Raw genomic sequence first — 24301 nt, 5'->3', positions numbered from 1 at the left:
ACCAATTCATCTCCAGGTGAGTTAACCAAACGCAGCGTGACTCAAAGTGAGAAGTCTAAAAAAAAATAAAAAAACTTCGCATTTCATGTACAAAATTTGTTTTAAAAGTGAGTATGTGACTAAGTTTTTCACTAAAATAATGAACACGTGTGTTTCGCAATACAGATGGCATTTCTTGTAGTGTCGAAGATCGAAAAATGTTAAGATATTATTTTAATGGTGTGTTGTATGTTTGTTGTTTTGGTTGATGAAGATGTTTATCAAACATGTAGGCCTACTGATTCGTTGTGCGTGTGATTAAACGCACTAAATTGAGATGACTAATACTTATATTGAACATACTAAAACAAAAATTACAGTCTCTCTTTCTAAAACGCAAAAAAAAAAGAGCAAGACATAATATGCATTCTATTTTTTTTTGTCCCCCACGAACGAGTTTAGAAATGAATTGATTTCGCTTCCTCCCCCTCTCTGAAACTGGTTCAAAGTATAATGAATGCCAAGCTTCATTGAAACAAATTGGACATTATTGCCTGCCCGGGTTTGAGAACAGTTAAGGCTCCCCGTTTTATTACAACATTATTCACTTAATTACAATCGGGCGCTATTTAATTGAATCTTGATCCATTGACTTCCTGTGAATGAATTTTACCCCTGAAGGAAATGTAATAACCTCGTTGAATGAAATTAAGAATGGGGCAGGCTATAGTAAAATCTGCATGATCTGTCGTAGCAGATTTAAATCTTTCGCAGTTTCCTCATCGTGTAAGATTAATCAGAGGCTTCGATTTTGATGGACCTATGACTGGCGACACATCACTAAAACGCATAGACTCTTCATGGTCCATCTCCAGACTATGATATCTGATCTTCTGCATTGTACATTTTTTGTACATCTTCTTCGTTCTGTTGACCGGTCCTTACTGATGCATATGGGATACCTTTCTCACACAATGCTATGGGTAAAGAGCCTCCAACTTCACTGAACCTTCAATATGGAACGCCTATCGCACTGATGTAAAAAAAAACAAAAAAAACTATAGTTAAGCTGAATTATTTAGTGAGGCAGTTTAGTGTTGCGTGCGTGGCATTAGGTAAATAATTTTCTTTCTACAGACTTATACGACTGCTGTTTGTTTACATGTTTACATAGTGTTCACAACTTTTATGAATAAGATTTAAAAGAATAATTAATACTTGATGACGAGATAAAAAACAAAACTCGGAGTAACAGTGTCTTCAATTACAACTAAACTGTCAGTTTCCCAATGTTGATTAGGGTTGAAGTGTTGAGCTTTTGGATGCTGCTTCGGACGACAAACACACATGAATGTTTTTAAACCATGAAGCGACACTCCAACAATATTTATATCAATTGTAGAATTTTTGTTTTTAATTTGTACTGTTCCTTTCCCAAACAAAACACAACAAATACGTATTCAAGTATCATCACCAAGGACCACGTGTACCTGGTTAAAAATGTAAACAACATCTCACAACCACACAATAATCATTAATCATAATTGGAAGGCATACAGTCTTTTAACTAGGAATAATTCACAAGTTATAAGGGATAAACTGAAAGGTGTCTGCCAGTAATTACAAAGTCGACATTTATCATTAGTCGCCCATAAACAAAACACTTTCAAAGTTGTCGATGGGTGTAGTGCACCTTTGTAACAACGTTATGCTAATAATTATATTATTCATTAGACAATAAATCAGTTTCTGTATTCACATTATCAAACTTTACAAGTACGTTGTTTATGTACACGATCGTTATTTACAGTGAACAAAGGAAACAATCTGTCAATATATTTTCTAAATAATGTTCTTGTCACATACTCTGAAAACCTATGTGTTGTTTCATTAAACCGTTATAAGAATAGTTTGCTGCAAGAGGTAACTGTCTACTACATCCCATATTATCACTGCCTGTCAAGTTTACTTGATCCACACAAGTTGAACTGGTTACTTCCGTTAAAGGCATTGGACACCTTTGGTAAAAGACCAGTTTTCTCACTTGCTGTAACCCAACTTAAGCACAAATCAACAGATCTGTGAAAACTTGCACTTAATTGGTCATCGAAGCTGCAAGAGAACAGTGACAGATAACACCCTTGCTGCACATCTTTTCGGATGCTTAAAAATGGCTTCAGACCTGAAGTCAATTTTTGAGTGAGATATTAGGCCTACCTCTTTCTCAAAAAACTACGTTACTTTAGAGGGAGCCGTTTCTCACAATGTTTTATACTACCAACAGCTCTCCATTACTCGTTACCATGTGAGTTTTTATGCTAACAATTAATTTGATTAATTGACAGTAGTGTCCAGCTCCTTTAAGTGGATTGTTGTACATTTACGTTTTTTCTGAAGAAGGAGCAAGGGAATCCACAACGTGTCAAACACTATAAGACCATGGACCCGAGACTGTGCATGACACAGAATACTACTAAAATACGGTCTGTCTTATTGGCTGACAAAAGTTAAAGGGACAAATCCTATAAAATATGGCAATCAGGTCTGCTGACTTAAAGACTCAACCAAAATGGTAGCTTCTGTGCTACATACCTTGAATTCGATTTGGGTCAAATTAGATGGAATAGAATTGCCGCAATTACAACCCTAACGCCTCCAGCCAACCCGTAAGGTGGGCTAATCTTCAATGCAAATCCATCGGGGTGCTTCTTATAACTATCAAGACCTCGATACAACATTACATTATTATTTCGCGATTTTTTTCCAGGTACGCGTCTCCAAAATTACTAAGAAATCTTGTACAAATCTTAAGAAGCGCCTTTGCTCTGCAGACGCCATCTTTGTTATCATGCAGTGGAGGTCATTGCTGCAAAATCGCCAGGTGGTAGAATAAATAATGCATGAGTCCTCTTCATATAATTAGTTGATGCCTTTACAAACTAAGCTGTGGTAACCAATGAAATTACCTTTTGATATTACCTTCTCTAAATTGCGGATGGTTACACGAATTACAGAGGCCATAACAGGTGTTTTTCTACGACAGACTAGGGCATTAGTACAACAACATAATTAATCATAATATATCTAATTAAATACAACAATAAAATATATACTATTGGATAAATAAAAATAAAAAATATAGTATAGGCCTATAATAAGTTAAAATGGTTCGCAACATTTTTCATCTCGAATATTCATCATTGAAACGCGTGATGAATTACTACCGCACTTGCAAGCACTGGATGCAATTAGCACGTAGTCACTGAAATGCTTATCCCATGCGGTTAACGGTTAACTGGCAAACTGTCCTGCGGAGTTGGCTCAAACACTGGACACATTCACATGAAGCATTTTTCAAACCAACACCGCGACACCGACACCGTGATTTGCATTTTGATCACGTGGCCCAAGGCTAAAAAGCGACAGGTCCAGATGGGTTTGAGGTTAAAATGGCGACACAATATCTTTTTTTTTCTTTTTTTTTACAATATCAACTTGCACGACGAGACTAGCAAACTATTTCTGTATAGATTACCGCAATATGATCATGGTTGAAAATCTGGCACAATTATCCAGTACCCAATGTCTTGTTCCTGTACATTTTAATGGTCACTGTCGTAGTGCATTTCGATGGGAATTTATTCTTGTCGAAATCGATTAAAAAATATATATATATCTTTGAGGATACCAATTTCAGGAAAAACATTGCACCTAGTACGCTTAAATCATGGCCCATATAGATGTTAACAACTAAGGTGACAAAATAAATGATTTCGATCGTCGATGCCAAGTGGTTGGGTCCGTTGTCGAACGGGGGGAGGCAGTTGCCGATAGCTGTCAAAATACAACCTGGTTTACTTAGTGGCTCTCGAGACAGTGAACGAGTTGTCACATTCACATCTCAACGACGATCGTCTAGGACCTAGGATTACGTGACAGGACTATTGGATAACCTAATATTGCCTTACTGAATGGAAAATACTCAGATCACACGTTAATAATAATAGTGAACGTGCGGGTACCACCATTTTCAGAGCCAACACTCCCTCGAAAAAGAATCGCACCCACATGTTTACTGTTGATTCTTATCCTTTTTGGTTACGCCATGGGCCACAACATGCAAAGCTTCAAACCATCCCTTAAATTACACGTTATCATTTTTAGTCATGTATGTTTAAGCAAGACCGAACGGCGCTTTAAATTATTCTTAATAGGCCTACTCCTGAAGAACAAGAACCACCCTAAATTGTTGTCTTATTAAACTTGTGATGAATTATTTCCTATCTATATAACACATTTTAATATGTCCAAACCCATTACAATCCTTCATTCAAATTGGCATTCAACACAACATCTTGCCATTATACCATTTATAATGCCTATGTTCCAAACACTTGCCTATACATGATGGCTGTCCTGCGTTCTCTGTTCTAGGCTACCCTCCTAATAGATGATTACCCCATAGACACTTCAATGGACGCTCTCAATAAAACCCTCACGGGAAAATTCTCAATCATCGGGTAATCCGGGTTTTTCTCTTGATGCTGAAAAACTAAGGGAAAACTAATAAATCAAGAACCTGTCAACTTGTACAAGACGCATACGAATAATATAGGGGGCCTACATAGAAAAAAGAAACACGAATGCACATTGTAAGCGCAAGGGAAAACATAACATATAACACGTTTTTGAGAAATGACAATATCTCTCCCTACCATTAAAATCCTTTCTAAACATCTGAAAGCACACAGAGTTGTACATCAAGTGTTTTTTTTTTTCATTCTCCTTGCAACCTTTGAGGCAACATTTTCACAGATTTGTTACTGTAGGCCTGTGCATAATGTTGGGATACACCAAGTGAGGATACTGGTCTTTGGCAATTATACCAGAAACGTGTCCAGTGCATTTAAAGAGCCAAGTCGATGCACCAATCGCACCACACGAGGACGGGAAAGAAAAAAGTAATGATATTATGAGAATTACGGTTTTGAACAGCAAAAGTCATCGTCTTTTACACTACGGCCCTTTGATGTGTCATCTGATTTCCCATATAAGATACCCATGTATATTTACTGACACGTCTTTAATACTATTTAGGTTACGGACAAAAACTTTAAAAAAAATTTCGGCTGTATAGAGTTGCAAAGCTCTGGAATGGGAGTGTGGGGTAAGTCACTAAAGGGACACATTGCCTTGGATCGGACGAGTTGGTCTATTAAAAAGCGTTTGTAACCGTTTGTTATAAAATGCATATTGAAAGAAAGATGTTTTAAAACTAGAATACAATTATCCACACGAATTTGCTCCGAAATTGCGTGGTTTTCCATTTATTTTGCGAACTAACACAGTCAGCCATTTATGGGAGTCAAAAATTTGACTCCCATAATGACCGACCGTGTTAAAGAAAAACCGTGCAATTTCAAGGCATGTTTGTGTGGATTATTGCATTCTACTTTTACAACATCTTTCCACCCCTATGCATTTTATAACAAACGGTTACAAACGCTCAAAGACCAACTCGACCGATCCAAGGCAAGTGTTCCTTTAAGAGTGAAGTCTGTCTTGTGTCTAGTGTCAATACCTCATAATGTTATTTGTCATCCTTATGTCAGCTCGTGCTCAAAGTGTGGTCGTTGGATCAAAATGTTTCAAGCATGCCATACATGCACAATTATTCTAACAATGCCATTCGTTTTCATACCTCTCAAGTTCACCTAAATTCACTGGAAACGTTTTAAGAGGGCATTAACAATCCATTATGATGGCTTCAAAAACAGTGAAACAATTTTCGGTTGCGAAAACGTATTGACGAATCCCGTGGTTTTTGGCTATCGTTGTTTTTAATTCGTTGCAACTATCGAAAACATTGCTGCATACAAACACATTAATGCAACTTAGTGACGGTAGATAGTGGTTGTTTTATGGGGCGCCCTCTGTCGAATAATGATGGTAAAGAAAATGACGTCGATAAAGCAAGCTGAGTTGATCAAGCCTACATTGTGTCGGTCTTCCCTTTGGTCATGCAAGTCTTATAATTTGTCACAATGACGCTTATCTGTGAAATGTTATCTATTAACACATAATAATTATGTGTAAGTGAAAAATTATCTGAAATTTATACAAATTTATAGAAATTTATATTTTATACAATGAATTTATATTTTAAAACGTTTTTTCAGGTGGATTGTTTTCTCCAAGTCAAAATTTTGTATTTCTGTCGGTCCGTCCGTCCGTCATCCTGTTTTGTAATTGTGGGGGAAATAACAACTTTCTATCTTTGGACTTTCAGTCATCACTAATCGTCGGTAAACTTGTCTCCAATGAAAGATTATAGCGCAGTGGACGTCAAATGACACATCGAATGGGTATATATAAATTAAATAAAAGTTGACCAACAAGCGACAGACAGAGCAAAACAAAACGGAATTTGATGGGACCTTAAGTACATTATTATACTTGCTGTGTATATTACGCCAATGTTCTTTTGAGAACTTGTCTTGCGTTATACTCTACTATCCCGGTCAATATTTACAGAATTTGGAAGGCTTCTCAGTTCTAATAAAGTGCCGTCGAGCTTTTTAACTACTACCTGGGCAAAAGGTAAAAAATCGGCCGGGACTACAACTTTTTCAGCTTTATGGACTGCATAATATTTAAACAGTGAGTCCACCAAGTGAAAGACATTATTCTAATGTTTTGTAAATTGTTCACAGTGATGATAACTTAAGGCATTTCCAGCGCTTACTAAGTGGAAAGTTTTGGCATACAAACTTTAATTTAATGAGGCAGAGCAGTGTACGACTACGAGTCTATGTTATTACAATAGTGTCATTATTACGGACAGTATGTATAATGACCATTGATATTTTATGACTCAAACCTCACCATTTTAATTGCTGGCAATTCGGAGGTACATTATAGTTATTTCCCACACATACTTAAAGATTATCCAACACGGTTTGAAATGTTTCAAACCTCTATTGATTGTATATAGGTCAGCAAGTCCCAAAGATCATCCCCGCTTAAGGTACATTCCTACTTTGCGAAGCGCCCCCTTCATTCGTATTGGTATTTCCCGCTCTTGGCGTCATTCTAAAATTAACCGAACCTTCAACAGCATCTTTGCTCACCAATTTTACAGGTATGAACATTAGTTCGGCGGCAGGTCTATATTCATCTAATAATTACAAATCAAAAATCACAAGTAGACCTCAAGCTGTAACGCATCATCGCGTGAGTTGGTACCGTGACTGCCTATTCCCGAATCGGCAACGCTTGTTTTCTTGACCCTCTCCCCGTTGATCTCCCCAAGCTCCAACCCATCAGAGTCTCTCTCTAACCCCGGTCTGATAACCGAATTCTTCTGGAAGCCGACGTGCCTTCCCACCACAGTATCGTTCACAATCTTCGGATTATCGACGATGTTGGGAAGTAATGGATCACTCGGGGCTGATTCCTCGTCCAGACCATCGACCACGTAGGTCTCGGTGTTCGTTCTTTGTACGCGTTCCGCTAAAGGCGATCGCCGGTTGCTCTGCTGCGAAACATCCAGTAAAAAGCTACCGTCTTTATCGGACTCAGTGTCCGTAACATTCAGCACGCGGTCCGTTGAGCCGTACGTGTCTGATCCGGTGTAGGAAATCTGACGGCTGTTTCGTGACATGCCGTTCAGGCTGAGCCCATCTGGGGTCGACGGTGGGAAACATGGGGACAACTCGGCTGTTTTGATTCCTTGGCTTGGACTCTTCTGTTTCAAAAGATTACCAAAGTCCTCCGAGGAATCTAAAGTTTCCTCCAGGGGAGCAGTTCTTTTGTAAGCGGGGTCTTGGCCTACCACCCAGTAGGTCAAGAGTTCTCCTTTGCCCTTCATGGCAACCAGGCCACGTTCCTCGATCTCATAGCCATCCAGTTTGAGTAAATTATCCCGGCACTGAGCACTGCTGTGAATCTTCAAAGCTGGGGATGTAAATAGGAAAAGAAACATTAAATGAGCACATTAAAATATAATCCAAACATGGGAGAGCGTCCTCTCAGAAGTAATGAATTAGTTCCGCAGATCAAATGAAAAATAAATGATATTAAAACTGTTAATGTTAACCATTTCCTTTTAACAACTATGACAATCATATTGTGTTTTAACTTGCTCTGAAACATGAGTGTACCTGTTCGGGCATTCACCTTCGGTTTTTTTTCACCTCAACGATTCGTTTTTTAAGGGGCATGGTTAAGATAAACAGTAGTAGGATACCCAATAATAACAGTCTGGACACTCATGAAAACATGTTTCTTTTGTACCTGAGGCAAGACAAACATTACAATGACTGGGTGATACCGTGCACTAAAACAGCCATAAGGAGCTAGCGTGATATCCAGATGCATTGGTTAGGCATAGGGCTATAGATCTTTATTATCAAGGTGCCACGAATCTATGTCATGAATATGTGTGTCTGAAAGTGGTCATGAATACTGACTGTCTACAGCCCTATAAAGAAGGGAAACTTTACCAACAACGATTGGTACATTCATGATAAATAACGGTGTACCTTTTATAAACAATTGCTGAATGGCGTCACTTTATCAATTTGGACCAATCAAAATACTAACTTAATACATGTTTGGGAGAATTCTTTAAAAAATGGTTTTTGTTTTCAGACGGAAGTAATCAAAACACTTGGTTCTCATCCATAGTCTATGCAACACGTGTTTTGATTACAGACAATTGTTCGTCGGTTGTTCTTAAAAAGAAATTCGTATTCCATAGCAACTTATGTATAATTTGTATGCAGCATCATGTTTTATGAGTAAAGAAAATGTTCAAATTACTCTTTCAATCTAAAAGTGATCTAATTATGAAGTTCGTACCTCCGGAACCAATTCTCTGGAGATATATCTCCTCGGAAGTGCTCTCAAAGTCGAAGAAATAGCAATAAAAACCCCACACAAATCGAAGTGGGAACAGCTTTCGTTTCAGTGTAATGGCATGTTTCTTGGCAACATGATATAATGTTTCATTCTTTGCGAGCGGGATCCAATTTCATGAAGCTGCTTAAACACAAAACGTAGCTAAGCACAACGAAAACATTCTAACCAGAATCAACCAGCCAAAATACTAGAGCACAAGCACACTTTTTTCATATCCTGCTAAATTCTGCTAAGCACAACATTTGTAAGTAAAATAGTCTGCCTAATAAACAGCTCTGTGAACTAAGGCCAGGATAAAATGTTTGTGCACGTTCAACAATTTGATGTATTCTAAAGATGAATGAGATCCGGGAGCGCTCGTTTACTCGGACGAAACATAACAAGCGAAAAAAATGTGTTTTAAATTGACACTACTGGCGGGAAAAAAAATCCCTCAGAGGTGCATGGCCGGGGAACCAGCAAGTAATTACCTCGAGCAATAGGGAAAGGTTCAAAGTTTCCATTTGATATGGTTTAATCTTCTAAAACAAATTATCGAACTTCAACTGAAACCTAACTCCATCTCATTCTACCGTGAGTGAGTGCACTGTGGCAGGTATCAATACATGAAGCCATCGATCAAAACTCTCAAGCATGGCATGTCTCGTTGAACTAAGTGAACCATTCATCATTAGCTATATCAGAATAAACTATAGATAATAGTAAACTTGCGGGTACAACCATGTAATAATTCTCTTGGGAGTGTTGGCTCTGAAAAGAGCCGTTTGGCTCTCGACGTTTCGAACAGTGTACTCTGCTAGTCTTCAGGAGAAAAACAAAGGACAACTTTTTTTTCTCTCCTGAAGACGGAGTATACTGTACGAAACGTCCAGACCAAACTGGCTCTTTTCAGAGCCAACGCTCCCCAAAAGAGAGTTATGTAATGGGTGTACACTGCAAAAACTGGGGTGTTAAAATTTACTCCATGGGTCTTGTCGCATAGTTTTAGATACTGTACAGAGAATCAAAGTTATTATCATAAGGTGTTAAAAATAACACCACTGAACTGTTTGTAACAAATTGTTTGTTATTCCAACACCCTATAATGTACATTTGGAACCTTTTGCTGGTAATAAATTGACACAACATCCATGGTGTTTATTTAACACCTCAGTTGTTGGAGTGAACCCGAAAGTTCACTATTATCTAATGTTAAGTCTTATCCTGCACAACATGCAAAAGCGTTTAACATTACTTAATATTTTGCTAGTCTTTTTTGAAACTTACGCTGGCCATTTGATTCCATCCTTGAGGCAGTGTTGACCGTGTCGCCGAAGAGGCAGTACCGGGGCATTGCTAGACCAACCACCGCTGCAACCACTGGCCCTGAATTAACATGATGGGAGGGAACAAGAAACAAACCCATTAAGGAGCTGTTTGTGCTTCATATTACGCGATGGCAAAGGGCACCATCATGTATCTTTAAAGGCACTGGACATTGGACACCATTGGTAATTGTCAAAGACCAGTATTCTCACTTGGTGTATCTCAACTTATGTTTAAAATAACATATCTGTGCGAATTTAGACTCAATTTGTCATCGCGGTTGCAATAGCATAATTACAGAAAAACAACATTGTTGCACATATTTGTGTCCTTTCAGATGCAAAATGCTCCAGGCCTGAAGTATTTTACTTCGGAGAGAGCCGTTTCTCACCATGGTTTATACAATCAACAGCTCTCCAATGCTGCTTACCAAGTAAGTTGCTATGCTAACATTTTTTTGGAGTAATAACCAATAGTGTCCAGTGCCTTTAAAGGCAGTGGACACTATTGGTAATTCCCAAAGACTAGCCTTTACAGTTGGTGTATCTCAACATATGCATAAAATAACTAACCTGTGAAAATTTGAGCTCAATCGGTCGTCAAAGTTGCGAGATAATGAAAGAAGAAAACACCCTTGTCACACGAAGTTGTGTGCGTTTAGATGGTTGATTTCGAGACCTCAAGTTCTAAATACGAGGTCTCGAAATCAAATTCGTGGAAAATTACTTCTTTCTCGAAAACTATGGTACTTCAGAGGGAGCAGTTTCTCACAATGTTTTTTACCATCAACCTCTCCCCATTGCTCGTCACCAAGAAAGGTTTTATGTTAATAATTATTTTGAGTAATTACCAAGAGTCCACTGCCTTTAATCTACCTTAAAATGTCAATCTCCGACTGTGATTATTGCTAGATGCGGTAAGATGCAATGTATATGGTTGGATTGACCTATCACGGACGATGAAACACCTGGCTCTAACATTTCTTTCAGGCAGTGCAGTACAAAAAATATTTGTTTGATTAAAACATTCTTCAGGTGTATTTATTTACAGTTTGGTGTAATTTTTAGACGAGTAAACAAAAGCTGACTGCTACTAAAGCTTGATGAAATTGATGAACAGACTACATGCGTGTCTCAGGTGGCGTAGCTTTGATTTATTAAGCCCGATAAATTGAGAATGTTTCCTGCAGACATCTTGCCGTGTGTTCCCCCGTATTCCCAGTCCAATCATGGAAACTAATTATTGGAATGTAAAAAGAGCCACACTTATTCCCTCCTCAACCTCACACAGCGTGGTTAAACTAATTTAAATTCGAGACGAGCATTATGGGTGCCAATGTTGAGATACGATGAACACGTTACTGTAATGACTCTAGTTCGTGTGGGTGTCTGATACGCCTAAACTAAACAGTGCATGTTGTTCATACCATAACCCAAAAGGCTAATGAATGAAAGGGGGTGGGGGGGGGGGGAATTGTGCATTGTGTAGTACAATGCGTGTCGTGGCCTAGCGGTGAAAAGCATTGGACTCAAGCTCTTGGGTTTTTGATTAGCAGTGTGTGGGTTCGAGTCTCAGTCGCGATACCGTGCCACGATGCTTCGTCCTTCGGATTGGACGTAAAGCCGTTGGTCCAGTGTGTTGTGAAAATACTGAGTGTTAAAGTGCTTCGAGCCCCACTGAGTGACGGATATGAGAGTTATATAAGAAGTCACTATTTTTAAATTAGTATTATCATGTTCGATGATCGGTCTCAAACTTGAGGATTCTTTTGAAACTAAAGTATAGAAGGGAAACCAAAATGGAGAAGCCGAAATAAAGCAGAGCCCACTTTGACAGGATCAGAATCTCAAGAACAAGGTTGAAATAACATTAAGTTTGCCCAATCAATAAGGTATTGGTTTATCATCAAGCTTCAAACTCCGAACTGAAGATTGAGAGGGATAACCAGACAGGAAATCCGTGTGGGAGTCGTAACATGGCACGGCACCTTATCAACGCTGCAATTTTCAATCTGGGACAAATCCAATGAGTTGAGAAAACATACAAACTTACTCTGTGCAGAAATTGGTAATGAAAATGTTTGTGTATATATGTTTGGTTTGCGGTAACACCATGTTTGCCCCGGTTTGCGAACTTGTCTTGCTTTATACTCAATACACTTGACTGTAACACTGCATGTCTCTCTCCCCTTTATGTAGATGGGAAAGTTGGGCATTCACTGATCAAGGTTATTGTGCATTCTAAATGTATAGCATGCAGGTAAAGGCAATCACATCGTACGGCTTTATAACGACATGGTCCCTTGAACGTCATTGTGGAAGTTGTGCAAGTACTCCCATAACCTTACCCCCCCCCCCCACTCATCTGAGTCATGAGCAAGATAAATGTCTGCACTTCAGGGAGCTACATCCATACTCGGTTTTTATATACCTGAATGAATGCCGATCCGTAATTTTAGCACCTCGTCCGGCTTGTGCCGAATATGAAATTCCTTGACTGAAGCGAGTAGGTGGAGGGCCGTGGAGGCAATCTCGCCCGCGTGGCGGAACCCGTTCCGTAAGGGTAGGCCCGAGACTAACATGTAGGCGTCGCCTATCGTCTCTACTTTGTACACATCGTAGTAACTGATGATAGCATCGAAGAGGGTGTACAGGTCGTTCAACATGTCGACGACCTACAGAAGAGGAAACAAATGTCGTCAAATACGTATAGGGATATATAAGTCGTCCTTACTCGGGATAAAAATACTAAAGTTTTAGCTCTTTTTGAAATCCACCACTGGTAAAAGGCACTGACCACCATTGGTAATTACTCACAATAGTTGTTTGGCATAAAACAAGTTACTTGGTAAGGAGCAATGGAGAGCTATTGATCGTATAACTCGTATAACGGCTCCAACTGAAGTAACGCAGTTTTTGAGAAATAAGTTTAAGTTCTCAATCAAATAATACAATACTTCAATTCTGAAGCCTTGTATAAGTCATCTGAAAGCACACAAATTTGTGCACCAAGGTTTTTTTCTGACATTTTTCTCTTGATGACCATTTGAGTCAAAATGTTCACTGACTTGTCATGTGATTCTTTATGTTGGAATACACCAAGAGAGATTACTGGCTTTGACCATTACCCGATGTGTCAGGTGCCTTTAAAGTGCGGATGAAAATGATATGGTGATGTTTCGGTATCTGTTGTGGGGTGTGGGTTGGGGTGGAGGGCGAGGAGTGGCTGTAAGATAATATTTTTTGTATAAGCTCCTTGAGTGATTTAATAATGAAAACAGGAACGGATCTGGTTAAACAAAAGCAAATGAGGTAGATAGGCCACTTAGTTCCAAACTCCAACGAACAAGGTGAGCTGCATCCATACTGTAATCAATGGGAGACTTTGGGTCGCTAGGTGGTAGCAGACTTACTTAGGTAAATTTCCATTGTTTACGTAGTCCTAAACGTTCGCACATGACGGAGAACAATGGATTTTACCCACAGACATAAAGAACCAGACATAAAGGTTCTTTATGTCTGTGATTTTACCTGGTAAGTCTGCTGCCACCAAGCGTCCCAAAAGTCTCCCATTCTTTCACCCTTAATACCGAACATTTCTGTTGTTTGTCTCATTCTAGTTAAAAACGATCCAGTGCACGAGTAGACACATCGCAAAACCAAGTTAGAGAGTCGTACGAAGAACTTAACAACAAGGGACAAAAACAATGACCTCTGATTTATGCTGACCGACCTTGTAAAGAAAATGAGAAAACTAATACAAAGCAACCTTCGCGGAAGTGTATCCATAAAGCAGTTTTAATGGCTCCATCCAATGCCAATGGATACATAAGTTATTATTGAGGTTATTATATCCGGAAATTAGCCTAGACCATTATGCTGTGTAAATTGGAAATTTAAATGCATTAAGATGTACATTAGATGAAATGTGCCGCCGGCAAAACTGCTCTAATGGTTCCGGTTATAGAAGAGCGTCTATAATTTAACACCACAAATTGAAGACGGCAACAATGGTGCAGATGGACGTCCGATTTCAAAACAAATCTACACTTCAAAAAATCATACGGACGAAGTGATAATCTGAACTTAACCCTTTACCGTATAACTTTTGTTATTCTTGATTTCTAATTGTTTACATTGCACTTTATAGCAAAAACAATATTGTGAAGTAATTGGGGCTAAAATGAATATAAACAATCAATTATAACCCAAAAATAAAAATGTTTTAATTCTGCTATAATGTGATATTTTACAATATTGCCTATTGTGACACATAGCATAACTAAGCATTGAGAACTTGGTTAATTTGGGTTTCTATAGAAATAACTGTTTATATTCCTCTTGACAAAAGCAATAATATGAAGTAACACATACTACGGCATAAACGCTGAATGGTGAGCTGATAATGCTTAGGGGGCTTTATAAAAAATTGTAACGATAAATGTCAACAAATGTGTTGTGATAAACTAAAATGCTAAAACAAAAGTAAAAGCAAAAACAAATTAAGGCAATATTTGTTGTTGTTTATCCCATTGTCCCTAACTATTTCTATTGTAGCTGTCCTGTTACAACCTGTAGTATTGACTAAATATTGAACACTCTCGATGTTTTTGGCATAGTTTTGGCATATTAATCAAAATTAGAATTGAAAATAAATTGTCAACGATGTCCCTTTAAAAGAAACATTATGGGAGAATGATTATTTCACTTACAGTTGTATACTCGCGAATCTATACAAACAAACTATAAATAATGCCTAATTTAAATCAATTTTGTTTCTGGTCAAATCGGTATAATAATTAACCTTACATATTTTGTCAAATCAAATGCATATTTTTTTTCCAAATCTAATTGCATATTTTTTTGTTTTCTTTATGTCATTTCCTTTTTTTTTTTTTTAAAGGTGGGTGGCTATTACTGTGAAGTGCATTGATTGTCATCACCCACCTGGCTACTCGCACTAAGAATAACTGTACAAATCGAAACTCTCGAGAGTAATGTTGAAGAATCCAATTAAAGAAAACGTGAAATTTAATCTGGCTGTGCATGGTCGGGCGACAGCGATTGCAAGTTAATTATCAACAGACATTATCAACATGAAATTGCTACTGTTTGCGGCGACACTCGGTTACATCGTCGAAGAGACTTGGATAGAGCGACTATCATGATTTTATGGCAAGAGTGCCAATAAACTTAAATAACATGCTGGTTGATCTAGCCCAGCTGTGTGAATATCAAACTCATTTCAATCAAAATGTATTTCCATACTGGTGAAAAGCAGAATAATAAACAAATTGAGTACAATTATCAAGTCAAAGAAAATTAAGAACTGGTAAAAAAACAGTTATTGAAGATGAAAATGCAGCTTGATCTAGCGCAGTTGTGTGATTATTCAATTCAAATCAATCAACATTTATTTCTATATTTTTGGGGAAAAAACCCAAGAGAAAAACAAACACGTTAGTTTCAATTACTTAAGTCAAAGACAGTCAAGAAGTGTTAATAAAGGTAATGGAGACGGAGCAAACCAATAAGGGCATTTAAAGAAGACAGAAAGGCGTGTTTTGAATGCCTAGAATAAAAATAAAATAAAAAAGTAACAAACAACAAACAAATTAACTCAAAGAGGAGTACGCTGGACGAAAATATGATAAAAATAAATTGAATGTGGTATAATAACAACATTGAGGGCGGAGTTAAAAAAAAGGGAACACAACCCTAACCTTAACCGACCCACAGACGGCCTAGTTTGTAATACATTGTCGAGATCATTCCACAGCAGTGGCTTCCGAAATCTATAATATTACATTATGGTTGCACATTATAGAAAGATGCGGAAAATCTCCTTAAGTTGTTATTTCTACTGTGCTGTTTTAGAGGAGCAGTGTATGGCTACCCGTCCCTCATGACAGGGGAATATATTCATGGCGAGACATAAGTGGTGGCAATATCGTGTAGGGGTGTTTTGATAGAGACACAAGCGTGGCATCCACAGAAGTGTCCATTTCAAAAATGGCGCGGGAGGCGAAGTCTCGAGTATGTGACGCCCTCAATGTGGTTTTGATAGGGGTTTGACAAGGTTCCGGTCTTGTTAAGTAGGCTACCAATACTTTAAATGCTACTTGCATAGATTCTGTTATTTCGCCTTCGGCTAAAACTGGAAGTTTATATCATTTAGAAGTGCCGAACGTTGTTTTAAACTCCAATATTAAAGTCACGGTTTAGATAGTGTAGCATCAACTAGGACAACTACAGGTGGGGAATTATAACGGTGGTGCCGGCTAAGAATCGACGACCACCTGTTTTGCCCGAAGATTTGCAGTATCAATGTTAGAGCACTTTTCTTTTACAGATGTCCTGTTTAAATATACACAGTGGTAAACCAATATCCGCTTGCACGACCATGGAAGTTGTTTTTGGCCCCTTTTGTGGGCTTTTATAATCATCAGTTATAAGCGAAGGTGTGTAGATAAATTGCATGGTGCAAAATAACATCGGATAAAAAAACGTGTTCTATCGGGTTTAAAGTTGGAAGTTTTTTAAAACTGTCACTCAGCAGACGTATTGAAATTTTCTGACAAGTAAAAGTGTGCGCTATGTTAAAGGCTTATGTGAGGAGATTGCTTTTGTGCACGAATGTTCGCGATGCTCGGTTTGATTTAAAGCAAGTTCTTAAAACAGGATCTGTATTGCTTTAAATAGGAGTGTCACATTATACAACACCATTCATGATAAATGACAATCGCCAAAAAAAGAAGAGTATTCGATGTATCTGAAGCACATGAACCTTTCACAAAATGTCCCGGAGACATGATATGGTAGAGCAGGTGCGTTTAATAAGTTTAAGAACTATAAATGTCCAGAGCGAGACATTCACCATTACTACACGATTTCGTACAGATACACTCAACACCTTTGTTACGTTTTTATGCTAAGAACTATTTGTGATAAAGAACCAACAGTCTCCACATACTAAGCGATCTTTCGTAATGTTTGGAATGCTTTCTTTTCTTCAGTTTTTTTTTTTTGTGACGTCTCAAATGTGATAAAGAACCCGGTTAGAATGCTAGCAGACACGCTCAACCCCCACCTCCGATAAAGAGTAACATGAATATAGAACATCAGGCCCAGATACAAGTCGGTCGATTTTCATTACCGGCACCCTTTCCCAGACATACATCTTATCAAGTGAAGACATATTGTCTAGTGTTGAGAGAAACATCAACGCAAAACAAACCAACTGAAATTACACTTGAGCGTGTAGGCTTTATATTGATTAATACAAAATCAAAGTCAATAATAATACTCAAAAACATCTCCAATAACGAAGGAACTAAAGGAAGCCAATTATGTGTCAAATCATGATGGATTATATGGCGCGACCATGCGATACCAAACTAAAAATGAACCTGTCGTTAAGTTGATTAGATGATGTATCGAAGAAACGACAACAAGATAGAACATTAAAGGCACTGGACACCTTTGGTAGGTGTCGAAGACCTGTATTCTCACTTGGTGTATCCCAACAAAATGCATATAACAAATCTGTATACATTTTGGCTCAATTAGTCATCGAGTCAGATGTATAATAAAAGGCCTGAAATCGTTAAAAATATTTGAGTGAGAAATTACCTCTTTCTCAAAATATGTTAATTTAGAGGGAGCCGTTTCTCAATTTTTTTACTATTTTTTTATATATATATTTTTTGTACTATCAACAATAATAAATTATGAGTAATTTACCAATATGGCCAGTGTCTTTAAGAAGGAAAAATACAACTACCACTTCCAAGAGATGTACTTTGGCCCCTGGAGAAATCCATCACACAACACTGACTAATTTTAGCAACTTTTGTTTATAAGTTCTTAATTGAGTGATTTATAGGAAATGTCACAACGATTATTGCGTATATCAAAAGAGACATGGAACGGAATTAAAATATAGTGCCGGTTCATGCTGGACTGAACGAAGTCCATTTGTGTGCATTAAAATAGTTCTGCCACAGGGCAGACTATTTACTGTTGAAAATTGATTTGATAATGCTTTTATGATGTACTGAGCCAGTAATACACAATGGCTAAGGGGGGGGGGGTACCGAGTTTCAATTTCTAGTTTTGCTTTTCCTTCCCGGGAGCAAGGCTTTTCGAAAATTATTTCGAAAAGTAGCTCGTGACAAAAACAAACGTCGTAGCTGCTGAATTGTTTATGAGTTAACGGCTTTTAAGTGACGAATGGAAGTTGATGTACTTAAAAACAACTTTAGAAGGCTATTAACAATCAATTTCAATTAGTATTTCTGTTGCCTTTAGAAAGAGAAAAAAGGAAATCACCAAAACGCGCTGAAAAGTTTAAGTTTTGATCTCGACGTTTATTAACTTTTTCGTGAAATCGACTTTAGAGTAAACAAAATCCCTCTCTGTTACCCAATTGATGTTTACTTATTTATTCGTTGTCGTCTTTTTATTTTTGTTTTGTTCCCGGCCGCAGAAATAGAAAAAGCAACAACATGTTCTTGCTTTTTCTGCGTTTTCTAATTAAATTTAATTAGTTTCCAGAAGAGCTTTGCCAAATATATTTTACTTATTGAAGCAGCCCTTGATTTAACCGAACACTGCCGATTTCAAATTTAGGGCTTGTCTTAAGGTTTATTAAAAACCGAAGGCTAGTCATAAGATAGGACGAGTCAAGACTAGTCTTAAAGGCAGTGGACACTATTGGTAATTACTCAAAATAATTGGCATAAAACCTTTCTTGGTGACTAGTAATGGGGAGAGGTTGATGGTATAAAACATTGTAAGAAACGGCTCCCTCTGAAGTGCCATAGTTTTCGAGAAAGAAGTTATTTTCCACGAATTTGATTTCGAGACCTCAGATTTAGAACTTGAGGTCTCGAAATCAACCATCTAAACGCACACAACTTCGTGTGACAAGGGTTATTTTTCTTTCGTTATTATCTCGCAACTTCGATGACCGATTGAGCTCAAGCTTTCACAGGTTTGTTATGTTATGCATATGTTGAGATACACCAACTGTGAAGGCTAGTCTTTGACAATTACCAATAGTGTCCACTGCCTTTAACTCTTTGTGAAATCCATCCCAGGTGCAATCTTAGTGGCTTCATCTCTATGTGAAAACATATCAATACAAAGACGCCCAATTCTGACTGAAACGGAAAAGGTCGTTTGAATAACAGCAGAAGAAGAAACAATATTTGTAAGATGCTGCAATCCATACACATCATCATTAAGAATCTCCCGGGAAGAAGAGGAGGAGAAGCAGATAATTAGAAAGGAGTAGTCCTCCAAGATCGTCTTCACATGAACCATGATGCAGAACGGATTTTCTTGTGGATTTTTTATCTCTTGATGGGTTTTCCCTCCTTCGCCCTGCCAGCCAGCCAGCCGTGCATCGAGCATCTCAGACCGCCGGCTCGTTGCTCAGATTGACTCATTTTGTTTCAAACGACGAGAGGTGTCAATTTTTACAAATTACATCCTCGGCGACCGCAACATTTGCCACATAAGACAATTTGTCAGACTTGAACCTTATCAAGTGTCTGCTGTACGACCTTTAACATTAACGTGATAGGTATGGATTGGGTTTCTTCATGTATCGATGTAAAACAACAAATCTGGTGATGATTTCTGATAGATTTTTCTTATTTGCTTAAGACCGGCTTGAATGAAAACAACAGCAGGTGAACTTTGCTGGAATTCGTGTAAGATGTTTTCAATCAAAAATGAAAAAGGGTTCGCGGGAGTAGCATAAATTATTGGTAAGAAAAACAATCATCTTAAACACCACTCTATTGTGTTTTAAAGAAGGATTCGATTAAGTCGTCACCCTTGTTACGTCATATAAGGGAGTTCTGTTTAACAAAGCAACCAACTACAGTTTACGTCAAAGTATGGTCATTTTGAAGCACGCCGTCAATGGCAGAAGTGTAACTATTTTTTGAAAACCTTGGTGCTTGGGCCCAATTTTCTGATCGGTAATTGAGACAAAATTCTTAGTTTTCTCACTATTCTTAGCAATAAGAGAATGCCATCATCAGACGCTGCCAAAACAGAATAATACAAACCGAAGCTGTAACAATTAGCACTCAGAAACGGAGTCAAATCAAAGTAATAAAACCTAAGCTATAACATATATAGCATGTCTCCGGAGTGAACAGAGTATTTGGAAATGACATCACCAGGGCGGGTGTGTTCAAAGACGGGCATTTGGATCATTAAAACATTATATTGCAGGCCGCCAGGCATCATAATCTGTGCCATCAATTAATCATGGTTGGATGGTAATGACGACGTCCCCACGTGGTAGGGTAATTTCTGATGATTTCGTGTGCACTGATTTATTGTATTATTATTTTATTTAACAGTGAGACCTTTTCGAACAAACGAAGGAAATGAAGACAATCAGCGTGCGGGAGGATTGTTGTGTTCTCCTTGCTTGATCGGGTTGATTTGAAATTGACTTCCCTGATTAAGAGTACTGCGGTGCGTCGATCAAGCAAAACAGAGATGTAGTAAACAACAACCAAACTATGGACAAGTTCAACGGCGTTCATTTCGTTCTTCTTCTTTCAGAGACACTGACATTTTGGAATTCTTTGAAATTTAATAATCAGGGAATTCAACACAATATGTGTGGTTTCTTAAACACAAAATATATTCATTCAAAGATTTCTATGGCGCTTTATTTGATTTCAGCTCTCTCTTTTGTGATATGCTTTATTATTTGTGTGTTGGGGTCATTGTTGGGGTGTTGTCATTTTGAGGTTTGAAAGCATTACATATAAAACGTGCACCCAAAATGGGTCAACACAAGGCAGGGTTTTGAAAGACTGCATGGATCTAGTGTTCACCGGTGTTAAATTGTGTTTGCATGGCCTTCCCCTCCGAGGACATATTTTAATAGGGACAACAGGTCCTCACTTTCTTTGTTTTCATGGGTCCTCACTAGTCATTTGTGTACACAACCAATTAAATGGGGATTGCTTCAATACAGGAACAACATAAAGTACATTAGGTGTCCTCGTGCGCTGTAGCTGTGTGTAAAGAAAAATATCCACACAGTGACTGCAACACAAAGTAATTGTGCGCCGATGTGTTTGTTGTTGGTGTTGCTGTTGTTTTTCTCTTTCTTGGAGTCTTTTTGTTATTAAGCCTCTTTAAAAATATTGTTTACTGCTTGGAGTTTTTCGATATGGAAACGATGAGCAGGCAGGTATCAGTTTTACCTGCTTCAAACTGGTTGCCAGAGGTATTTCATCATTTGTGACATCATTCAATTTATTAAGTACAGTGTACACAGTAAAAAAGCAATGTTACAGGGCGGCAGCTCAGATTTAATTATTGAAATAGCAATACCAATAATTATTCATACTACAAATAAGTAGAGCGCCGCTCTACAAAAGTATCCAGAAGAGGGTAAGAACAGTCCAAATCAAACCCTTTTCAATAAAATACTGGGAGCGATTGACAACAATTAGCTTTACAGCCATGGTTGTTGCCAAGAGAAAGGTTGACCAAGACGGAATTTAAGACGTTTTAACTCTCAACCAAATTCTCCTGGACAATTTCGTTAGATTGATGGACGAGCAATTAAGTAAATGCATCCCCTGTGTCTTGGGTATACGCTTGCACTCTGCGCATAAAAACACCGACTATATAGCCCCTGACGTGTAGTGTTACCAAACCGCGCAAAGTATTCCTTCAGAAATAGTACCGCGGGCAAAACGAAAACATACATATTTTAGAAGTTAGATTATGTATATAATATGAAAGGCAAATGGGTCCACTAGACTCGCAGGAACCGTAAAATATTAATAGCAATGACAACGGAATTATTTTGAAACAGGTAGAGAATACTCACAAAGGGGTGATTTATCAATGGGAAAAGTATATGGGTCGCTCCCGCTGGGCATTGATGACTTGTATTTTACATTGTAATCGGATGCAGAAAGCAATGAATATATGAAGACAACAATAAACGGTAAATTTATATCTGAAGTCGTTTTGATCTGTCTTCTTATTTTTCTCCGTTTGAATACTTATTGGTTTGAATTCCGTCATGTCGCCAAATGGTCCCGTGAAACGATTCAATATAATTCTCTTGCTGAATAACGAGCTTTTGTGAGTAAAGACAGTGAACACTATTGGTACTTGTCAAAGACCAGTCTTCTCAATTGGTGTATCTCATCATATACATAAAATAACAAACCTGTGAAAATTTTAAACTCAATCGGTCATCGAAGTTGCGAGATAATGATGAAAGAAAAAACACGCTTGTCGTACAAAGTTGTGTGCGTTTAGATGGTTGATTTCGAGACCTCAAGTTCTAAATCTGAGGTCTCGAAATCAAATTCGTGGAAAATTACTTCTTTCTAGAAAACTATGGCACTTCAGAGGGAGCCGTTTCTCACAATGTTTTATACCATCAACCTCTCCCCATTACTCGTCACCAAGAAAGGTTTTATGCTAATAATTATTTTGAGTGATTACCAATAGTGTCCACTGCCTTTAAGTTTAATGTAATGTACAAAACGAAAACGGAATGCAGCCTATAAGAAAGAAACAATAAGGGAGATATTTAGAATTAGGGCCTACATTCAACATAACAAGGGAAAGTTTCAAAAAATCAGGGAGGTTTTCAATTATTTCCTTCAGATGTGAAGATTGATTTATTTCCAGGGAACTCTCTGCAGAAACAAGGAGAGTTTTGAGCTCTGTTTATCTAATTGTCCACGGGTCACTTTCTTGCGCTATGTCTTGGCAATCAGATGATACACCCAAAAATCAAATTCTGGAAACAAGTGATATAATTGGTTCTCTTACTAACTGCTTTTACACATGGAACAAGTCATTAAAGACGAATGCATAACGACCCTTGACTGAGATTGAAGTGCTCAGGTCAATAGACTGCTGAAGGACTTTCGTGGCCGCTAGGGGGCAGTATACTCATCGCGCAGGGTTCACTAAACTATGGGCCGAAACCATGCGCCAAGCTGATTGTCATAATTTGTGAAAAAGAACGTTTAAGGTTAATGCAATCAATATATATATTGTAAAATTACAAAAATGTATCACTACCTGTGGACTCTGTGCTTCAATTTTTGAGGAGTTGATAAATTTAGGCTATGTTGGACGTTGGTACTATTTGGCTTGAATGGGAGCTCATAGAAACTGGCAGCGAGTCGGTTAGGGGGGAAAAACACATTTTTGTGATTTTTCTTTCTAGGGTAGGGTCTAATTAGAAAGCAAAGACTCCAAAATTGGTAATCTACAAAAACTGAACAGAAATCTGAAATTGAGTGGTCTAAAAATATTATTTCATTGTTTTTGAAGAGGCTGGGAGACCTTAAAATATTTGTGATTTTGAATATTATTTTAGCTTTTTAGCATTATTTGCTATGGGAGTCTATTTAGAGTGGTACCACCATACTTCCACGTTATCAATGCGGATTTTCGAACATCCATATTAAACATCCAGCGTTTAACGAAGCACGTTTTTCTTAATAAAAAAACCCACAGCAGACAATCTAGAAATTATCACCCAACCCATGATCACTCTGCCCATACACCACACCAGAATTTCATCTCATACGAGCTGACATGGAAGAGACAGCCGACTTCAAAGCCAGTGAACACTATTGGTAATTGTCAAAGACTAGCCTTCACAGTTGGTGTACCTCAACATATGCATAAAATAACAAACCTGTGAAAATTTGAGCTCAATCGGTCATCGAAGTTGCGAGATAATAATGAAAGAAAAAACACCCTTGTCACACGAAGTTCTGTGCGCTTAGATGGTTGATTTCGAGACCTCAAGTTCTAAACTTGAGGTCTTGAAATCAAATTCGTGGAAAAATTACTTCTTTCTCGAAAACTATGGCACTTCAGAGGGAGCTGTTTTTTCACAATGTTTTATACCATCAACCTCTCCCCATTACTCGTCAACAAGAAAGGTTTTATGCTAATAATTATTTTGAGTAATTACCAATAGTGTCCACTGCCTTTAAGCACTTCAAATCCAGACTTGATGCAATTGACCAAGGGAGTCTGACCCCAACCAAAAGCACATTATTAAAATT

General features: G+C 38.0%; 1 protein-coding gene across 1 annotated transcript in view; it reads right to left on the bottom strand.

Annotated features, from left to right (window-relative positions):
* Positions 1-5439: 5439 nt before the first annotated feature.
* LOC139944320 (guanylate cyclase 32E-like) overlaps positions 5440-24301 on the bottom strand; it is a 103761-nt gene continuing 84899 nt past the window's right edge. Inside the window, exons 17-19 of the mRNA XM_071941312.1 lie at positions 12637-12880; positions 10168-10266; positions 5440-7935 (exon numbers count right to left, since the gene is read on the bottom strand). Of these exons, the coding sequence (XP_071797413.1) occupies positions 7178-7935; positions 10168-10266; positions 12637-12880 (1101 nt within the window). The 3' untranslated portion in view covers positions 5440-7177. The remainder of the gene's footprint in view (positions 7936-10167; positions 10267-12636; positions 12881-24301) is intronic.

The sequence above is a fragment of the Asterias amurensis genome, chromosome 11, assembly GCF_032118995.1.
Source record: "Asterias amurensis chromosome 11, ASM3211899v1".
Classification (NCBI taxonomy): domain Eukaryota; kingdom Metazoa; phylum Echinodermata; class Asteroidea; order Forcipulatida; family Asteriidae; genus Asterias; species Asterias amurensis.
Note: the sequence above shows the minus strand (reverse complement) of the source record. Positions and strands in the feature narration are given on the sequence as shown.